The 20,112-nt window shown below is 50.7% G+C and overlaps 7 protein-coding genes across 7 annotated transcripts; 5 read left to right on the plus strand and 2 right to left on the minus strand.

Annotated features, from left to right (window-relative positions):
* Nucleotides 1-114: 114 nt before the first annotated feature.
* On the minus strand, nt 115-2,600 carry atm1 (ATP-binding cassette Fe/S cluster precursor transporter ATM1; the record flags this gene model as incomplete). The annotated part of the gene is made up of 7 exons (XM_057191253.1): nt 115-188; nt 239-455; nt 523-1,569; nt 1,620-1,888; nt 1,938-2,052; nt 2,111-2,170; nt 2,226-2,600. The coding sequence occupies 7 exons, from the start codon at nt 2,598-2,600 to the stop codon at nt 115-117; spliced, it is 2,157 nt and encodes a 718-aa protein (XP_057037389.1).
* A 384-nt stretch (nt 2,601-2,984) lies between these two features.
* On the plus strand, nt 2,985-4,526 carry N7518_010328 (AIM24 family protein; the record flags this gene model as incomplete). The annotated part of the gene is made up of 7 exons (XM_057191254.1): nt 2,985-3,150; nt 3,207-3,325; nt 3,389-3,460; nt 3,515-3,685; nt 3,736-3,854; nt 3,908-4,127; nt 4,182-4,526. The coding sequence occupies 7 exons, from the start codon at nt 2,985-2,987 to the stop codon at nt 4,524-4,526; spliced, it is 1,212 nt and encodes a 403-aa protein (XP_057037390.1).
* A 958-nt stretch (nt 4,527-5,484) lies between these two features.
* N7518_010329 (MCT family MFS transporter) lies at nt 5,485-7,272 on the plus strand (the record flags this gene model as incomplete). Its single annotated transcript, XM_057191255.1, has 5 exons — nt 5,485-5,514; nt 5,699-5,966; nt 6,017-6,123; nt 6,194-6,777; nt 6,843-7,272. 5 exons carry the CDS (start codon nt 5,485-5,487, stop codon nt 7,270-7,272), a joined length of 1,419 nt encoding a protein of 472 aa, XP_057037391.1.
* Nucleotides 7,273-7,947: 675 nt separating this feature from the next.
* On the minus strand, nt 7,948-10,319 carry N7518_010330 (kinesin family protein; the record flags this gene model as incomplete). Its single annotated transcript, XM_057191256.1, has 3 exons — nt 7,948-9,510; nt 9,568-9,977; nt 10,040-10,319. The coding sequence occupies 3 exons, from the start codon at nt 10,317-10,319 to the stop codon at nt 7,948-7,950; spliced, it is 2,253 nt and encodes a 750-aa protein (XP_057037392.1).
* Nucleotides 10,320-11,273: 954 nt separating this feature from the next.
* N7518_010331 (COPII subunit SEC24) lies at nt 11,274-14,119 on the plus strand (the record flags this gene model as incomplete). The annotated part of the gene is made up of 3 exons (XM_057191257.1): nt 11,274-11,795; nt 11,848-13,491; nt 13,544-14,119. 3 exons carry the CDS (start codon nt 11,274-11,276, stop codon nt 14,117-14,119), a joined length of 2,742 nt encoding a protein of 913 aa, XP_057037393.1.
* Nucleotides 14,120-14,679: 560 nt separating this feature from the next.
* N7518_010332 (uncharacterized protein) lies at nt 14,680-17,022 on the plus strand (the record flags this gene model as incomplete). Its single annotated transcript, XM_057191258.1, has 5 exons — nt 14,680-14,763; nt 14,818-15,018; nt 15,076-15,256; nt 15,320-16,369; nt 16,421-17,022. 5 exons carry the CDS (start codon nt 14,680-14,682, stop codon nt 17,020-17,022), a joined length of 2,118 nt encoding a protein of 705 aa, XP_057037394.1.
* Nucleotides 17,023-18,705: 1,683 nt separating this feature from the next.
* N7518_010333 (mitogen-activated protein kinase) lies at nt 18,706-19,980 on the plus strand (the record flags this gene model as incomplete). Its single annotated transcript, XM_057191259.1, has 5 exons — nt 18,706-18,815; nt 18,862-19,057; nt 19,117-19,498; nt 19,548-19,895; nt 19,952-19,980. The coding sequence occupies 5 exons, from the start codon at nt 18,706-18,708 to the stop codon at nt 19,978-19,980; spliced, it is 1,065 nt and encodes a 354-aa protein (XP_057037395.1).
* Between the last annotated feature and the right edge of the window lie 132 nt (nt 19,981-20,112).

A 20,112-nucleotide genomic window follows, 5' to 3' on the forward strand; every position in this document is an offset into this window, starting at 1 on the left:
ATCCTATTGTTATCTATCACCAAAGACATGCACGATGCTGTTTACATCGGATGCTATGTGTTGCAAGCTTTTCATTACGGCTTAATAGTAGCCTAACACTTGTTGGATGGGATCTCACGCCTTGGGCTGGACATCCTGAACCTGGCTCCGCTCCAGGCTCCCATCATGGGCCATCGTCTGTTCCTGGGCTGAAATTGAGTTAGTAAGGAGTGTTAACAGCAAAGGAAAAAGGACTTACTATTCCAAAGCTCCGCATAGGTGCCGTCATGCTCGAGCAACTCGCGGTGTGAACCCATCTCTGCCACATGACCTTCCTTCAAGACCAAAATCTGGTCACTGTCGGAGATCGTGCGTAGGCGATGAGCCACAAACACGCTTGTGCGGCTCTTCTCTTTGAGAATGCTGTTGATATTCTGGAGGAGGGCCTGCTCTGTGTAGGTGTCTAGGGCGGATGTCTAGAGAGAGGGTGATTAGTTATCTCAATTAACCACTTCGCTGGCGGACCAAGGAATGAACACTTACTGCCTCATCGAAGAAGAAGAGTTTCGGGTCCTTCAGGATCAAGCGAGAAATTGCTAGCCGCTGCTTCTCACCGCCGGAGATCATCATACCACGCTCACCAACCGCAGTCTGGTAGCCATCAGGTAGACCCTCAATAAGCTTGTGGATGTGGGCTCGCTCCGCAGCTCGGCGCACTTCTTCGTCCGATGCATCAATCCGACCATAGCGGATGTTATGGGCGATAGTGTCATTGAACAGAGGTGTGTCCTGCGGTACCACTCCAATTGCCTTGCGAAGGCTGTCGACGGTCACATCGCGGATATCTTGGCCGTCAATCAAGATACGGCCGGACTGGACGTCATAGAAGCGGAACAGCAGACGTAAGATTGTAGACTTGCCGCAGCCGCTGGGGCCGACAATGGCGAACTTCTGTCCTGCGGGGATAGTGAAGGTGGCATTCTTCAGAATCGGCCGCTCTGGATGGTAACCAAACGTGACGTTCTCAAAGCGGATCTGGCCGCCCTGCGTCAGCTGCAGCGGCTTGGCGTTAGGCCGTTCCTTGATGGTGACGTTCACTTTCTGCAGGTTGAAAAGCGTTTCCATGTCCAGCAGGGACTGGCGCAGCTCACGATAGACAGACCCCAAGAAGTTGAGGGGGACTGAGAGCTGGAAGACCAGCTGGTTGACCATGACTAGGTCACCGACGGTCATGGTTCCGTTCGCAACTCCATTGCAAGCCAGGTACATCATTGCGGCCAGCGCAGAGGAGAAGATCATGTTTTGACCAGAGTTGAGGAATGCCAGAGATGTAGTCACCTTGATTGATGCATCTTCATACTTCTTCAAGGCTTTGTCGTATCGTGCCACTTCGAATTTCTCGTTGTTGAAGTACTTGACGGCCTCATAGTTGATGAGCGAATCCACAGCAACGGTTGCTCCGCGGTTATCAGCCGCATTGGCCTGTCTCCGGAACTTTGTTCGCCAAGCGGTTGTGGTGATGGTGAACACCGTATAAGCTATCATTGTTGTTGTTGTGATGGCGGCAAATTGGAGGCCATATTGATATGTCTACAACGCGTTAGTAAGATAGAAACATAAATATAGGTTCCAATCCATACCAAGATACCGCAGACAAGCGAGATCTCAAGTGCTGTCGGTACTACATGGAAAACCATGGAGGTGAGGAGGAAGCTGATGCCCTTAGTACCGCGGTCAATTGCGCGAGTCAGACCTCCGGTCTGCCGAGACAGGTGGAAGTTGAGATCTAGTCGCAACAGATGTTCAAAAACATTTGACGCCACTTTCCGAATTGCCTTCTGCGCAACGCTAGCAAAGACCGCGTTACGGAGCTCTTGAAACAATGTAGCTCCGATTCGGGTCACACCGTCTAAGACATATTAGCGACAAGTCTCTCTTCGATATGCTGTTATCCTTACATGCAATAATCATTGACCCAGCCACGGTATAGGCAGTTCCACCGATGGTAGCAAAGTCTATATTCATGGAGTCGACAATGTTCTTGAAGTAGAAGGGGATTTCCACATTGAGGATCTATATTGGATTCATATTAGCATATTTTAATAAAAACACAATAACAGACGAAACTTACCTTTGCACCAATAAGCAGTGAAAGTGCTGTGCCGACACGCAGCTTCGTGCCCCAATCATCCTACCAGCTATAGTTAATACCCTGTTACTCTATACCAATAGCACTCGAGGCTTACCTTTGGCCACAGATACTTGGCCATTTCTTTCATAATAGCCCAGTCGGCCTTTCTTTGTTCCTTCTTTCCAGCCATTGGCTCGCTCAGCAAGTCCTTCTTCGGTGGGGTCTTCGCATTGCCGCTACCTTCCGGCTTCTGGATGATATTGGCGTCTGCTAGTTGTGATGAGGCGGGAGTAGAGGTAGGAGTAGCTTTGACAGATGCGTGATCTTTCTTGTCTGTGTCTGTGGATTGACTCCATAATGAATTCTTATTTGATGTGAATGCGCGCAGGTGTGTTCCATTGAGTCGTGTGCTTCGTGGCTTGCCGGCGAAGCTCGGATAGGTGAATTGTGCTGTGCGCCAGCACGGCGATCGTGCGGCTCTGAGCAGCATGGCCGCTAGGAATAATATTCTCTAAGCTCCTGAGTAGTTCAGACCACCGAGAGGAGCTTCGGAATAAGTAAGAAAGATTGGCGCGCAAGGTAGCTATGTCTCCGGATAGCTCGTGGGGGAAATCGCCGGCTTCGGAGTAAAAACCGTCGCTCTCAATTCGACTCCGGGATGGTCGCAAATAGTCAAGCAGAGGTAAGATGTAAAAGGAGAATCAAAGTAATTCAAGGACTTCTTATAATAAAGCTTCCAAATGTCGCAATTCAGAGGGGCAGTTGTGTACTTCGTAGGCCGCATGGCTCTCGGGCCCACGATTTCCCGATTTCTCTTTCGTCACAACTGACGTAAATTCTCCCTTCGGTAGTCTTTGCTCTTTTTTCAAACACCATGCGCCCCCTCCAAGGTGCTCGCCCTCTATCCTGGACTCGAGTCGTTCCTCGCGTTCACCGGCAAACGCGATGCGTTCAGATTCGCGCCGCGCCCTCGGGAGTGCCTTCGGTTAGTGGCGATAATCTGCCACTCGCTAGCACGCCCAGCTCTGTTGAATCACGAGGTAATTGCAATTGCCCCGGGCGTTGTTATTATGGCACTGACCATGAGGGCACATAGATGCGCGCTTCGATGTTGTCGGCGCTCCATACTCGCTTCTTTCGATTTCGCTCTCGGCCTCGCAGAACCTATATACACGACGAGGAACGCTGGTTGGATTGAGCGGAAAGGCGGATAATGTACACGATCCCGTCATGATGTTGTCACGAAGGAATGGTGATGCTAACGCATAATCCGCGCAGGTGATTTCCACATTGAGCGTTCTAGAACCCTTCCGGAGGGCTATCGTCGGAGTGCCATTTCTTTATCAGAAGGTAAGATGCGCGATCCAGATGAGGACCTAAAGACAGCGATTGACAGTTTCCTAGATCTCCTCACCAAGTCCTGTCACAGCTCTTGTCTCCGTTCGATCGCCCAATACCTCTTTCGCCGTTGTGAACGTCAATGGTTCCGTGGACTGGATGGTTGCCCAAAGACGGGCTTTGCTTGCATGGACGGGCCGGTCTCTGACCATCAAGCCTACTATCAACGCAAACCTAGTGAGTGGAACCACGATTCCGTGGGGGAAACATCAAGCTAATTTGCGCAGAGCTTGTCTCATTGGGGTAGCTCCGAGGTGACTGGCAGAGGTTTAATAGCGTTGGTCGGAAACGGACAGCTATACTCGGTCGAATTGAAGGATGGCGAGCAGTACATTGCGCATCCCAGGTATGACCCTCGCCGCGATTGCACATCTGATGTCGCTAATATCTGATCGACAGCAATGTGGTCGCTTACACCATGGCCTCCAATCCTCCTCGCCCCTACCGTTTCAAATCCACCACTCTCAACTTCCAGGTTCCGGGTCTGAAGACGCTACCAAGACTTCTACAGAATGCCAAGTTTGTTCGTGACGTTTCTGATTCTAAGGCATACAAAGTCGCTATGCAGTGGTTCCACAAGCTGCGTACCTGGTCTCGAATGACCATCTGGGGAGATAGAGTATGGCACCCCATTTTGGCCCTTCATTATTTACCAACTAACAATTTCGTCTAGCTCTTCCTGCAGTTTGATGGTCCCACAACCGTCCTCATCCAATCCCGTGGTCCTCGCCTCAACGATATTTTGTCCGCGCAGGAAGTTAATGAGATTGCCAATGTCCCTAGTGGCTTCACCTCGCCCCCTAGTACATCCGCTCTTCGGTCCACCGAAAGCGGGAAGGAAATAGAGGAAAAGCCAGTAGACGAAAGGACAGAAGCCGAAAAGGCCGTCAGCAATGTCCCTGGCCTGACGCGCTCTGTCCAGGAACTAGAGAATGACATTGAAGGGACGCGCCGAAGCGTTGCGGAGATTCGCAAAGATGGGAAGGTCAAATTCGACGAAGTTTCTCGCACAAACTAAATAGAAAGACTCGCTTGAAAGGGTCGACTTGGAGGAGTTCTCTTCGCATTGGGTTTTGTACGGGCTAGGGCTAGAGCGGTCTCCATTTGGGATGATTATCACGTTACATCCTGTACAGTATGGGCATTTCTTTTATCTTGGCAATTGCCGACAAATCTCTTTTTCTTGCTTCTGATATACAACGTACGAATCCTCGCTACCTTCTTCGAGTAGAAAGAATGCAACAAGACATATATCTCGAGAAAGCATGAGAAATATGCCACAAAAGGCCATTGAAGAGGGAGAAGAAGCTGGAATATTCATGACTCGTACGAAGCGGTATAGTTACCAGGGTTCAACCCCCGAGTGATATTGATCCTGAGTATCTGAATTAGCACCTCTAGAAGCTTTTGATATCATACATATAAAAGTGTACTTTTTCCCAGACAGACCATACAAAAGGTACAAGGTTGGCGGACGTACTTTTAGTCAAAATAAATGTAACAGCCAATTCATATCAGAGATTAAGCTGTTTCAGCTGCATCTAACCAAAATGATATGTTTCATATGTTTTGAACTCGAACGACATTCATTGCCCAAACGAGTAATACCCCGAAGAGCTAGCTAAATCCGCCTCGGACTTCGGGCCATCGCAGATATGTCCGACCACTGCAGCCCTCCAGGGCCAGTGAGGATCCAGACCCCGGGTTCTGTGAGATATTGGCCAATCGCAGTGAAGCAACGATGCTTTTCCCTGGAGGGCTTTCCCTGGACTAGTACGGAGTATGAAAAGCATAATTAAGCAGCTCGGACCTAGCTAGAAACCGATTGACCGATTGACCGAAGTCCCTTCGTTTTTTTTTTTTTTTTCGCAGGTCTTTTCTCCTTTAAATATCCCAAATGAAGGCCTAGTTGACATCTTTGAAACTGAAACGGAACTCGAAGCTCGGAATATTTTAATCTGCGATAGTCCTGAAGCTTGAGACCAAACGGCTGGGCCGACGTTGAGGTGAGTTTCGAATCGATCTTGTCCAACGCACAATCTTGTTTCTTAATTTTATACTTCCCGTCTTCGTTTGGGATCTATAAATTGGTGTCTATAAATTGGTGGCCTTCTTTCGAAATGCAATATCTAATACCTCAAAGCAGATTACAGTTCCAGCCTACTCGAAACTTCCTCGATGTCAACAAAGATGGCCAACAAGCAGACTGGGGTTGCTCTCTCTATCGACAGTACCACCACCACCACACCCGCCGTGAGTGTGCATGGAAATAATGACCCGGAGAAAGGACTCCCGCCATCGGAAAAAGATGAAGCGCAACCTGTCGAGAAGTCAGTCGCTGCTGGTCTAGCACCCTCAACACCGGCGATCGGTCCTCCACCAGATGGAGGTGCGCAGGCATGGCTGGTTGTATTAGGAGCTTTCTGTGGACTATTCGTCAGCTTCGGCTGGATCAATTGTAAGTCTTGTCGGAATAAATGAACCCAATGAGATACTAATATCATCCAGGCATCGGAGTCTTCCAAACATACTATCAAAGCCACCAGCTGAGCGAGTTCTCTACCAGCACAGTAACATGGATCACATCGCTAGAGACCTTCATGATGTTCTTCTGCGTGCGTATCCCATCCCCCAGAGCCAGCTTTATAGCTTTATATCCCAAGACCCATCCTAACATCCTCTTAGGGCCCAATATTCGGAACTATGTTCGACAGCTACGGCCCGCGCTGGGTCCTTCTCCTCGGTACATTCCTCCACGTCTTCGGCCTGATGATGACCTCCCTCTCAACAGAGTACTACCAATTCATCCTCGCACAAGGAATCTGCAGCCCAATCGGCGCAAGCGCCATCTTCAACGCCTCCGTCAACTCCGTCAGCACCTGGTTCGCTAAGCGCCGTGGTTTCGCCCTCGGCGTAACAGCCTCTGGATCCAGTCTGGGCGGAGTCATCTTCCCTATCATGGTCAGCCAACTGATTCCCAAAGTCGGGTTCCCCTGGGCGATGAGAATCTGCGCCTTCCTCATTTTGTTCATGTTGGGTATCGCCAACCTCACGCTCAAGTCGAGATTACCGCATCACCCAAAGCCATTCCATATCAAGCTTTTCCTGAGACCGTTGGCGGAGATTAAGTTCGCGCTTACGCTTGCTGGTGCCTTTTTCTTCTTCTGGGGCATGTTCTTGCCCTTCACTTTTGTGATTACCCAGGCCGAGCGATATGGCATGTCTGCCGATCTGTCCGGGTATCTGATTCCGATTTTGAATGCTGCTAGGTAAGTTTTCCCCCTGTCTAGTTCATACACCTCACCTCGTTCCTGAACTAACACAATCCAAATAGTATCCTCGGCCGCACACTCCCGGGTTATTACGCCGACAAAGTCGGCCGCTACAACATGATGGTGATAACAACGTTCTTCTCTGCCATCATCGTCCTGGCCCTCTGGCTACCGTCAAGAGGCAATGCCCCGGCAATTGTGTTCAGCGCCCTATACGGCTTCGGCTCTGGTGCATTTGTCTCGCTCGCACCGGCTCTTGTGGCGCAGATCTCCGATCTTCGCCAAGTGGGCGTGCGCAACGGCACTTTCTTTGCCGTCATCTCGTTTGCGGCCTTGACAGGTACTCCTATTGGAGGTGCTTTGGTGCCGGATGTTCTCCATGGCAGTTATACCAAGCTACAGATATTCTGTGGTGTTGTCATGATTGTCGGGTCGGTTTTCTTTGTTTTCGCCAGGGGCGCTGTTGGTGGATTCAAACTTAACAAGGTATAATTATGCGGCCTTTGGGTCTTATTAGACTGGACGTCTTTTCGGGTTTCGATCTTTTATAATTCTTCATGTTTAATAGATAATCTCCCCTTTATTGAGGACAAGAGTTAACGAAATATAACATACTCCTCGAGAACACTGAGTACCTCCACATCACAATCAGCGCCGTCTATGTCGGCTTTGGGCCTTCGGATATATGGGACGGTCTTGAGCAAGGAGTCACGGCCCCGGGCAGACTCAAGTTGCGTTGTCGCTCTATGTCGGTGTCATAACAGGGATTGCTCATGGGGCTGCTAGTTTGGGGTCAGGTCCTAAGAAGCAGTGTGTCGGGGTATACCGAGGGGTTATACTAAGACCACGAGGATGAAAGATTAGAAATGTTAGAGAGCATATTGTATTGAAGATAAGTCCACCGAAGTGGTCATATCTTCTAGTCAGCAACCAAGGAAGCCTTGGAGAGGATCTTGGATCAAGTATGATGAAAGGGTTATGACAAAAGAACGCGATGAGGATGTTTCTAAAGTACCTAAGGTGCATTCAGAAGATAGAACAAAATATTCAACAAGAGTATAGACAGGAAACGCCATAGCACCGTCGCTGAATGATGATGCATGAAAAAAAGAACAGAGAAACACCGTTATGCTCCGGTATATGCCTCCAAAAAAATGCAGCAATTAATTAAGCCAATACCCCTTGTCTCATGTTCTGGACCGTCTTGACCCCAACGCCTTTCAGCTGGCTCAGTTGTGCCAGGCTGGTGACCTGGAATTGGGGCTGGTCTGAGACGACTCCGCTGTCAGTTGTATCCACTGATGGCTGGTCCATCTCGCAGAGGCAATCAACAAGAGCCTCTGCCTTTTTGGCACCCACTCCCTTGAGCAATCTGATCCGGCTCACGTCCCGCGAGTTGATGATGGAAAGAATATGCTTAGTTCGGGGAGAGAGGGATGGGTCCTCACTATCAAGGAGTTCGGGGGCTTCCTCGACCTGGCCGAGCTTGGCTGCAGCACGCTTCTTATGTTTTTGGCGAAGAACATCCTCGCCACTTGAAAAACCGGCATGAGTCTGGTCTATATAGCTATCCTCATGAGTCTCTGCTTGGCGTTTGCCGAGGGTTTGTGTTACGTCCTTCTTGAGGGAGAGCATGCTACCCAGCCTCCCCTTGGGCGGGGAATCGGGTTTCTCTTCCCAAGCCTTTGCATGAACCCGCTCCTGCAAGGCAGCAATCTTGGCTGCCAGCTTCTCGTTGTGAGGGAAGTGAGGAGCTGCCAGCTGGTACATTCTCAGGGCTGACCCGTCTTCACCATGTGCCTGATGTTGTTTAGCCATCAGCAGGTATGACAGACCCTCAGCCCGTGCATCTTCTGTGCCATCAATGCGCTGCTCCAACTGCTCCAATCGCTTTTGAAGCTGCTCATTAAGCTCGTGGACTTGCGTCTGCCGCGATTGTTCGCTCACAGCCCGCACAGCTAAGATCTCCTCAACCTTCCTCTCAACCATCTCCTCAATCCTAGCAGCCGAGAAGTCATCATGACGCGCGGTGGGTTGCACGCCCAGGGGCTGACGGGCGGGCTTCAATGACGGAAGGCCGGAGGGAGCGTTGGAGATCGAGGTGCGTTTCGGTACTTCCAGTTTTCGGATCTGGCTGATAAGCTTGGGTTGGGGCTTGTCCGAGTATACGCTGAATGCCTTAACGGGTTTGCCGTCTTCCTTTTCTGCGGTGTCCTTCGCAGCAGGCGCCGGCATATTTACATTCACAGAAGCAGTCAGTGCACGCAGAGGTTGCCGCGTACCCATAGATGGCCGAATCGATGGCCGGGCCGGACCCTTGAACATGGGATCATTTTCTACCTCTCGGACCTCGATCTTCCGTGTGCGATTGGCGACGTTCAGAGAGCTAATTGTGTCAAGGTGGTAAGACCGGACAGGCGCGAGGTTGAGAATCATCACTGTCAAGCCATTGTTCTGTCCCAAGGACAAAATCCTTGTCATCTTGGACTCGCGGTACGGGATGCGATGCTGCTTCTTGTTGATAGCCTCGACACACTGTGCCAGAACGAAAAGACTCTTGTTGATGCTAGCCGATTCCACCATGCGCTCTTTGTCATTTTCCGTCCGTCTATTGTCTTCGGATCCCGCGAGATCAATAGCGGAAGCAGTGCTGACGCGAACCTTGTCAGGAGAGGAGATGGTGACCTTCACACCGAGAACGGCGTGAGATCGAGATGAATGGGCGTTGAGCTATGTTGTATGTTTAGCGAGAGAATATGGGCCCTGGCTTTCGGCGTGGTATCATACCTTTGTCGCGGAGGTGGAACGGTTAGTGTTAGCCTGGTCATAAAGCTGCTCAAACTCCTTCAAAGTGGTACACGGCTTCTCGCTCAGCCCGCAAACCACGGTCTTGCCGCCATTATCCCGCAGGGGAAGACCTGACATTGTGCGCTTCTCGGGCGGCTCAAACAAGTCGTACACCTTGTCATTGTAGATTTCATAATAACTCAGGGCGACCTGGACTGTCGTCTCTCCCTCGCTGTCCTTTTCAATCTTCCGGCTACGTCGGTAGATTCCACTGAGCAGCCGCGGGATTACACCCCGGTCAGCCAGTGTTTTCCCGCCCCGCATTGTGTGTGTTTTGCCTGTTCCGGTGACACCGTATGCGAAAAGGGTCACGTCGAATCCGTTGAGAAGATGCTTGATTGTTGGCGACACTGTGAACCGGATCAATATACTGACCCATCGCAGACCAGATGAGCTTAAAACAAGAACTTACCCTCAGCATCGAACAGCTCCTGCTGCGATACCTCTGCGCCGTACACGCCATTGAACTGGAACGCATACTCCTCCCCCTCATTCTTGGGGTTCGGAATTCGAACCACATTATCTCTGTCCCTCAATGCCGCCAATTTCTTGTCACTCTTGTCACTCTTGTCGCCATTGATTGACTGGCGTGATTTATCGGCGATAGCGGAAGATCCTGTACGAACGATCACATCGGCCTCCCGTTCGGACTTGAGAAGGGGACGGATACGCGCGACAACTCGGACACTCATTGTGGCGGGGTGTTCATTCAATTGTCGTGTGATGGTCTGGGTCCTGGTCGTCAGGGATGCAATGCAATCCAATCAAAACAAACTGAAGGAATGGCTAGAACGAAATGTAAAGCCAAAAAAAGACAATAATCAAGAACAATAAGGTCCTCCCCCAAAAAAACAAAGAAACAAAACTAACTACTCGGTGTATGCAGAACTGAAGGTTGTGGAACGTGTGGAGGAGTTCTCGTGTGCAGCAGCCGATGTGGTTAGTGTTGGCAGGGCAACCGCCTCTTTCGACAACACATCTTATATACTAGTACATTCCTAAGACTCGAGCACCACAATGGGGATATCTAATTGTCCGGTACAAATTTAGCAAAGTAATCAGCTTGTAAATCGCGTAGTCTCATTATCATAATTGACAGTACAGGAGAATCTGTGGATGTGCTCTACGCTTGGACCAGGGATTAGGTGTTCAGTCTGACCAGCCCAGATACTTAGGAACATATATAGGTCAGCTCGACGACAGTAAATAGTACATATATATCTGCATATGCATATATCCCAGCATTGATATCTAAATGGTCTCGTACTCGATATCAAATGTTGTCGTACAGTATAAAAACACCTCTCGTCACATGTTCTCTGGACTCTGATTGGCTGGAGCGCCACGACCTAAAGGCCACCGTAGACCATCATCACCGCCTCTCCCACACTCCCTTGGTTTCTTCTGGTGAGCTGTCTTTTGCCTCGCTACTGCCTTTTGTGATACTTCTGGGCTTTCTAAAGGTACAGCTGCCCCGTACGCAACCAGGTTCACCCTGTTCCGTTGACGAGAAATTGATTGTGGGGTTCCAGGAGCTGTTACCACCCGTCTCCTCACATCGATTCCACCCGCCGACTTCGTGACAAGCGCAACCCTCTTTTCCTCCCAACCGTTAAGTGCGACTAAACACAATCTACTCGACTCTAATGGCAGCACCACAAGGGGGATTCCCCCCTCAGGAAGGCTATGCCCAGCCTGCCTACGGCACCCCAGAACCCACACAATCCCCGGTATACGGGCAAGGCGCACCCGCACCAGCTGCAGGCGGAAAGAAGAAGAGAGCGTACGCCGGTGAGGCATTTGATTTCGGTTCTGGCGCCAATGCCGCGCTAGGTGGACAACCCACGGCTGGGGGTGCTTACGGGGCCTATCCTCCACAGCCCCAAGTTGTAGGGTATCAACAACCCGCCTACGGTGCGGACCCCAACATGATGCAGCCCGCAGCATACGGCGCACCTGTTTCCGCAGATGTCTCGCAGATGACCCAGCAATTCGGCGGAATGGGCATGAGCGAGCCTCATCACATGCCGCCCCCGCAGCCCGTGGCCCAAGCCCCTATGCGACCTCAAGTCCAGCTCAACCAGCTTTACCCCACGGATCTTCGATCCCAACCTTTCAACGTCGCTGAGCTGGACTATCCCCCTCCTCCAATTATTTTACCCCCGGGAGTACGTATAGATGCCATGTTGCGCATGTGGTTGATATGCTTACAATCGACAGACCAGTGTTTACCCGTCGGAAGCCAATTGCCCTACGAAATATATGCGATCTACGCTCAACGCTGTTCCCACAACCAACTCACTTCTGAAGAAATCAAAGTTGCCCTTCGCCCTTGTCATTCAACCGTATGCTTCTCTTCACGACGCCGAGGACCCCATCCCTGTGATTCCAGACCAAGTCATCTCACGATGCCGACGTTGTCGCTCTTATATCAACCCCTTCGTTACCTTCCTCGACCATGGCCACCGCTGGCGTTGTAACATGTGCAACCTGACGAACGACGTGCCACAAGCCTTCGATTGGGATGCTACACTGCAAAAGCCCGCCGACCGTGAGCTCCGTGCCGATCTCAACCACAGCATGGTCGAATTCGTTGCGCCGCAGGAATACATGGTCCGACCACCTCAACCGCTGGTTTACCTATTCTTGATCGATGTAAGTTATGCATCGGTGACCAACGGTCTTTTGGCCACCACCGCTCGCACCATCCAAGAGAGCCTCGATCGTATCCCGAACGCAGATCGGCGTACTCGCCTCGGTTTTATTGCAGTGGACTCAAGCTTGCACTACTTCAGCATTCCTCGAGACGATTCCGAGTCTTCGGAGCCCCGGATGTTGGTTGTCAGTGATCTGGACGAGCCTTTCCTTCCCATCCCTGGTGATCTCCTGGTGACGCTGAGCGAATGCCGGGAGAACATTGAGATATTCCTCCGCAAGCTGCAAGAAATGTTCCAGAACACCCAAAACAACAGCTGCGCCATGGGTGCGGCATTGCGAGCTGGTTACATGTTGATCTCCCCCGTTGGTGGAAAGATGACTGTTCTGAGCTCATCTTTGCCTAACACTGGTCACGGAGCGCTCACTATGAGAGAAGACAAGAAGGTGCTGGGCACCAGCAAGGAATCGAGTCTGCTTCAAACCGCAAACTCTTTCTACAAGAGCTTTGCAGTGGAATGTTCAAAATCTCAAGTCTCCGTGGATATGTTCCTCTTCTCATCGCAATACCAAGATGTGGCCTCGTTGAGCTGCTTGCCCCGCTACACTGGTGGTCAAACCTACTTCTACCCTGGCTGGAACGCTGCACGAAGTGAAGATGCCATGAAGTTCGCCCGTGAGTTCTCTGACTACCTCTCTTCGGAGATTGGTCTGGAGGCCGTCCTCCGCGTGCGCGCAACAACCGGTCTGCGTATGAGCACCTTTTACGGCAACTTCTTTAACCGTAGTTCCGATCTCTGTGCTTTCCCGGCCTTCCCTCGTGACCAGGCCTACGTGGTCGAGGTGGCCATTGATGAGACGGTTACAAAGCCGGTCGTCTGCATGCAGGCGGCTGTCCTCCACACTACCTGCAACGGTGAACGTCGTATCCGTGTCTTGACCCTGGCGCTTCCAACGACCCAGAACCTGGCAGACGTCTTCGCCTCGGCTGACCAGCAGGCCATTGCCACATTCTTCAGCCACAAGGCCGTCGAGCGCACATTGAGCAGCGGTCTCGAGCCCGCTCGTGAGGCTCTTCAGGCTAAGATCGTAGAGCTTCTGCAGACCTACCGCAAGGAGCTCGCAGGTGGTAGCGTTAGCGGCGGTGGCCTCCAGTTCCCTGCCAACTTGCGAGCCTTGCCTGTCCTATTCCTTGCAATGATCAAGAACGTGAGTTTTATCTTTGGTTGTGATGGCTGTTCTATACTAATCGAATTTATAGCTTGGTCTTCGCAAATCCGCCCAGATTCCCACGGACATGCGGTCCGCAGCTCTCTGCCTTCTCTCGACCCTACCCCTGCCGCTCCTCATCCAATATATCTACCCGAGAATGTACTCACTCCATGACATGCCCGACAACGCGGGTGTGCCTGATCCACAGACCGGCGAAATCCTCTTGCCCCCTGCTGTCAACTTGTCTTCGGCTCGCCTCGTGCCCTACGGCCTGTACCTCATCGACGATGGCCAGACCCAGTTCCTCTGGGTTGGCCGCGATGCTGTTTCGCAGCTCATCGAGGATGTCTTTGGCGTCCCTGACAAGTCGCAGTTGCGGGTGGGCAAGCAAACCCTCCCCGACGTCGAGAACGAGTTCAACCAGCGTGTGCGGGCCGTGGTTGAGAAGAGTCGGGACCACCGGGCCAAGGGTGTGGGCAGCATTATCGTGCCTCACCTGTACGTCGTTCGCGAAGATGGTGAACCCGGTCTGCGTCTCTGGGCTCAGACAATGCTGGTGGAGGACCGTGCCGACCAAAGCGTCAGCTTGGATCAGTGGATGGGTTCCTTGCAAGAGAAGGTTTGAGCCCTCTGCTCTGGCCATAGTATCGGTCAGCACTGACGATTTGCTCGCAGGTCGTGCAGTAATGTGGAGCTGACCGGCCGGTCTCGGTTGACCATGAAATTCGTGTTTTCGCGAGCTCTCCCGCCTGTACCATTACGTTGGGAAGATTGCGTTTGGCTTTCTATCACGGCGGGCATGTTTGGATTATCTAGTACTAGTAGATCGCTGAGTTATAGTTGACAGGCGATAGACGCTGATCGCATCTATGAAGAATTAACGGTATCATTTTTTCCACTATTTTATATGAGAATCTCCATGGGAGGGAATGGCACCTGAGATGATTTTTAGCAAATTGATGAAGTCCAATCGAATCAAATGGTCTAATTGTTGAAAAGAGAGTGCTCGGTCCCATTCACGCCCCCAATTCAGGTCTAGTGGTGCTTAGGTAGTAGTCTAGTACTCCGTAGTCTAGTGCACTAACGCACCAGGGTAGTAACGAGATTATATCCCTGCACTTTCCTATCTGGCGACCCCCCATTTGACATTTCACCCCTATTCTACTTCTTTCAGTACTTCTCGCCATGTTACCCTCGAGAGATGACATAGCGAAGTTCATTTCCATCGCTCCAGAAGCTAATGAAGGGACGGCCCTCAGATTCTTGGAGGTAAGACATTTAATCACTTTCCTTTTTTCCAATATACTAACATATCTATTTCAGGGAGCGGAAACCATTGACAATGCTATCAGTCGGTATTATGAGGCTCAAAATGAGGCTATAGCTCCAAGTTTGCCTACTATAGATGCCGATGTTGATATACGGAACTGCCCCCCACCATATGCACGTTCAGTAATAAGAGAGCTTTCACACCATTATAGCAATACATTTATTGCAGCTGCCGATATCCGCTCTAAAGATGAAGTACGATATAGAATACGTTCGTCTTGATAAAGTGCTAACATTTGTCTGCTCTGATAGGAAGATATGAATGCCGCCCTACACGGCATCCAGCAAGCCTGTCGCATTTTCAATAAGGATATTGAACCAGAACATACCACACAGTTTTATAATTGTAATTGCGATGTCCACAAATACAAAGACAGAAAGGCTGCCCGCCTTCCTATTCAGGAAATATGGTCCAAAGCAGTCATCTATCCAGGTCAGCTTTGCCAATTTGACGATATAAGTTGCGTTGTGATCTAACGCTTTCTTTCTCGTCCAGGCGAATCAGCCTATCATGACAGTCATTCGTCGGCTCTCATCATGAAAAATCCATATAGCCGTGTGCCCTCGCCTTTTCCGGTTACAACTCCCGGGACTTACAACAAGGCGAAACCTACTCCGTCCGGCTACAGCCAGCATCTTCAAAGGATGGTACAGTTGAATGCAACCCTCAATGCTGCGGCACAGGCTGCCATTGATTCCAAAGAGCCAGCATCTACCATATGGGATAGCGAAGACCCAGAGACCTCTGTGCCGAATGAGGCTGACACCACAGCTTCTCCTAGTACCCAGCAACCAGCAGAATGTCCCCCCATAGAGAGCTCCAAGCCATCGGCATTCGGCAGTTTGAAGAAGATATTATCCAAGAAGACGCCAGAGGAGAAGGCAGAGAAAGCAGCTACTCACACCAGAGAGCTGCGCATGGCCATCCTAGAGGAGGAGCAAGGCAGGTGGCCAAATCAAGAATGGCGACTGCTTGCGACAGCCTACCAAGAAACAGTCGGAACAAGTCAAAAGATCGCCGATCTTCGAGCCCAGTGCCCAATTCAGTATCTCCACCTCCTCCGGGCAGGATATTTTGAGCCTATTCCAGAGGCTTGGGCGAAATCCACGTCCAACCCTCTCAGATTGAGCATTGACGCAGTTGGTGGGTGGAGAGGAATCACCCCCGGTTGGAGAGGATACAAAGATCTCGCCGAGGAACGTCTGTACTGGGTCATGAATAACACAGAGGGCATTGTTGGAAACAAAACGAAGCCCGATGTCATCTCCGCGATGAACATGGCTCGATCTAGAATGGAATCTGCTATTGAAACCCCTGCGGAATACTTCTCTCGCGACGATATCTACAAGGTTCAATCCATCTCAGAGACTTACTCGAAGCAGGTTATGACTGCTTTCAGACCCTCTGGGGAGCCGGCAGCCCCTCTAGACGAGACTATGATCCTGTTAGAGGTCTCTGAGTCTATGAGCTCTGCACCGCTTCGCCCGAATTATGATGGGCATCTCATTACAGGTTATTCCGCCTCTAAGCAGCCCATGAGCAAAGGTGATATCACCCTCCGACCAGTCTATATCAGATACTAAGTTCAATAAATAGATATTGCCCAGGCCATCGTACGTCGCTTTTCCCAAGCAATGATCAATCACGACCATGATAGCCGAGGCTACCAGCTCGTCACATTCGCGGATCAGGCCCGCTACATGGGCCACATCAACCACCAGAATTTCGAACAAATATGGCCAAACATTGGATTTGGAGGGGAGACTCGACTGATGCTAGGCTGGCAAAGAGCCAAGGAACTCCATTTCCAAAAGCACTCTGGGACAGCAATTCACCATCCTATGTACGGATGGCAAGCTGGTCCACAAACACCCATACTGCGACTGCTTATCGTCCTCGACGGTGAAGCACCAGACATGAACGAATTCCAGCTCGATCTTCTTGGTCTGTCCTGGGTGTATGTCACGATCTTCCTGGTGGGTGCAGATCAGTGTCCAAACCACCATCGCCTTGCGAACGAGCTGCAGATAATCAGCAATACCAATCCCCGGGTCTCTTTCCTGGATGCACAGGGGAACATGCCGGAGCGCTTCATCGCCCATGAACTGCTCAAGCGACATCTCCGATACAATATTTCATTCACTGATTTTGAGACGCTAGAGCAGGCGACAGTGGATCTCCCATCGTATGTAGAGTAACTACAGTCTGATGGAGGATCAACCATGATTAGGCCCATATTTATGTTGTCTTCTGTTGCAAGCTATCATGTTCTCCTCACTCCAATGAAACCTAGGCCGCTGCTACCGTTATCAATCCAACTTGCAAGTTTATTTCTAGAAGTAAGCTTTGACCCGAACATAGTGATGGTCTATATATATCAGACCATTAGTAGAATCCACATCCACATTTCTATTTTGAGTGTATATTTTAGCGCCATGATCAAGCGTAAGCCCTGAAACAAATAAGTAACCTCATAAAAGGCCTGATTAGGAGAATCACACGGCTTACAATCGGAGTCCATTGACCTCACCATATGCGCATGACCTACTCCGTATACTTGGTTTACCTGAGATTCAGTGTCTCAGACCCAATTAATAGGACCCCCCTGTGACTAGTGAAACTAGGAGTGGTGGATTCTCCAATCAGGATGAAACCAGCACCTCCTATGTTGGTGGAGCGGGAAAAGGTGATTGTGACAAGTTTCGTCCGGTGCAGTAGCGCCGTCCAGCGGCCAACGAGCGTGACAGGCGAGAGACTTTGGCGCCGTGGCGGAGATCTGAGGATCGCTGTGGTGGGATGTACAAGTGGGATACTTGTAAATGTATGGGTCCCTTGTAGATAAATTAAGTACCCCCAGATACTGGTGGAGACACTTTGATGGTGATCCCAAGGTTCCACGGCCATCAACCCAGCGAAAGCGCCAGGGGGAAAACAGCGACAGACCAACTTCTTCTTCTCTTCCTCGACCTCCTCGTCTTCACTCCGCTCGCTCTGGGATCGTCGCTCACCCGGCCTCCCTCCCACGGTTTCCTTCTTAATTGACCCCAATTCCCGTGTTCTGATCCTGAACCACTTTGTTTCATCTACCGGAGCCGCCTTAAAGCTCTCTGCCCCACCACTTCCCCTACGGCTGTTTCTCCAGGTTCACCTATCCTCATCCTTCTCTCCTTTCTTCTCTATCTCCCTTTGCCTTCGTAGAGAAAAGGCGACACAAGGTGAGTCGCAGTTCAGACCCGCTGTGATCCCGCATGAGAGAATGACCCCGCTTCCGAGCGGCTTGGCTTGGCTCATCTCCATGCGCTCCAGCATCATCACCGTCAATCCCACTGACATGCCACGTTCTTAGACTCTGAGCTTGATACCTGATCCGACCTGACACCTACACCTGTGCTCTTCGTATCCCACCCGGTCTCGTGGGTCTAGACGCTGTACTCCGTACCTGTCACATCTTCCCCACCCGGAGCTTCGTACGACCAAGTTCCTCTCTTCTACACCTCGCCTTTATCCCCTGAGTCTCGCCGGCCCTTGAAACCCAATCCAGGCAATAGCTTGGACGGTTTTCCAAACCAATTCGATTACAGCGCAAACGAAAGTAAGCTTCATATCCCGGTTTCCCTGCTTTGTCGTTGCGTTTGTTGCGTTTGTTCCCTCGCGTTACTGCGGTCGAATTGCTTGCCTCTGAGCGATTGACTTCTGCTATTGTTTTCATTCCCTGGACTGTGAATCGCCAACTTGTGCGCCATCCCCATCTACTGTTTTCAATCCCCTGCTCCCATTTATTAACCATGGACTGTGTTCGGCCTTTTTTCCACTGGATCCCAAGGATGTTTAAAGCTGACAATCACCCCAAGGCTGAATCTATCAGAGAAACTATTCTCGCCATGGGTCAGCAGAACCCTCCCGTGGGAGGATCCCGGAAGATCTCCTTCAATGTCTCCGATCAATATGAAATCCAAGATGTTATCGGCGAAGGCGCCTACGGTGTCGTCTGGTAAGTAGACGAGATTCCTTCTCAATGCTCTTCTAACCTCGTACAGCTCTGCCATTCATAAGCCCTCCGGCCAGAAGGTCGCCATCAAGAAGATCACGCCATTCGATCATTCTATGTTCTGCTTGCGTACACTGCGCGAGATGAAGTTGTTGCGCTACTTTAACCACGAGAACATTATCTCCATCCTAGATATTCAACGGCCTCGCAACTACGAGGGATTCAATGAAGTTTATCTCATTCAAGTACGTTGAAGCTGTCTGAGATGTGCATGCATGAAATATGGTTCACTAACAGCATGCAGGAGCTGATGGAAACAGACATGCATCGGGTTATCCGCACACAAGATCTCTCAGATGATCACTGCCAGTACTTTATCTACCAGACCCTGCGTGCGCTTAAGGCAATGCACTCAGCCAACGTCCTCCACCGAGACTTGAAGCCCTCGAATCTTCTGCTCAATGCCAACTGCGACCTGAAAGTCTGCGACTTCGGTCTGGCTCGCTCGGCCGCTTCCACTGATGATAACTCTGGATTCATGACTGAATATGTGGCCACACGTTGGTACCGTGCACCGGAGATCATGTTGACATTCAAGGAATACACCAAAGCTATTGACGTGTGGAGTGTCGGCTGCATATTGGCTGAGATGCTGAGCGGAAAGCCTCTCTTCCCTGGCAAGGATTGTACGATTCCACTTTCCCTTCAAGAGTAACAGAACTAACATACACCTAGATCACCACCAGTTGACCCTCATCCTGGATGTCCTCGGCACACCCACGATGGAAGATTACTACGGCATTAAATCCCGCCGCGCCCGCGAATACATCCGCTCCCTCCCCTTTAAGAAGAAGATTCCCTTCCGCGCACTCTTCCCCAAGAGCAACGACACGGCTCTGGATCTGCTCGAGAAGCTGCTCGCTTTCAACCCGGCTAAGCGTATCACCGTTGAGGAAGCCCTGAAACACCCCTATCTTGAGCCATACCATGATCCCGAAGACGAGCCCACCGCACCGCCCATTCCTGATGGATTCTTCGATTTTGACAAGAACAAGGATGCTCTGAGTAAGGAGCAGTTGAAGCGTGAGTTATCTGCCTCTGGTTCCTCTTCTCCTTGTGTATTTACTAACCTCTCCCAGTCTTGATCTATGAGGAAATCATGCGGTAAATCGACTTGACTATTTCCAAATGAGATTAGGTTGACTAGGAGGATACTGGATTCTATTCTGCACGCAATTTGACTTGACAGCGTGATTTGAAACATGTTAGAGATAGCAGGCAACTCGAAATGTGATTATGA

This window comes from Penicillium psychrosexuale (assembly GCF_028828465.1).
Source record: "Penicillium psychrosexuale strain IBT 29551 chromosome Unknown utg000006l, whole genome shotgun sequence".
Taxonomy (NCBI): domain Eukaryota; kingdom Fungi; phylum Ascomycota; class Eurotiomycetes; order Eurotiales; family Aspergillaceae; genus Penicillium; species Penicillium psychrosexuale.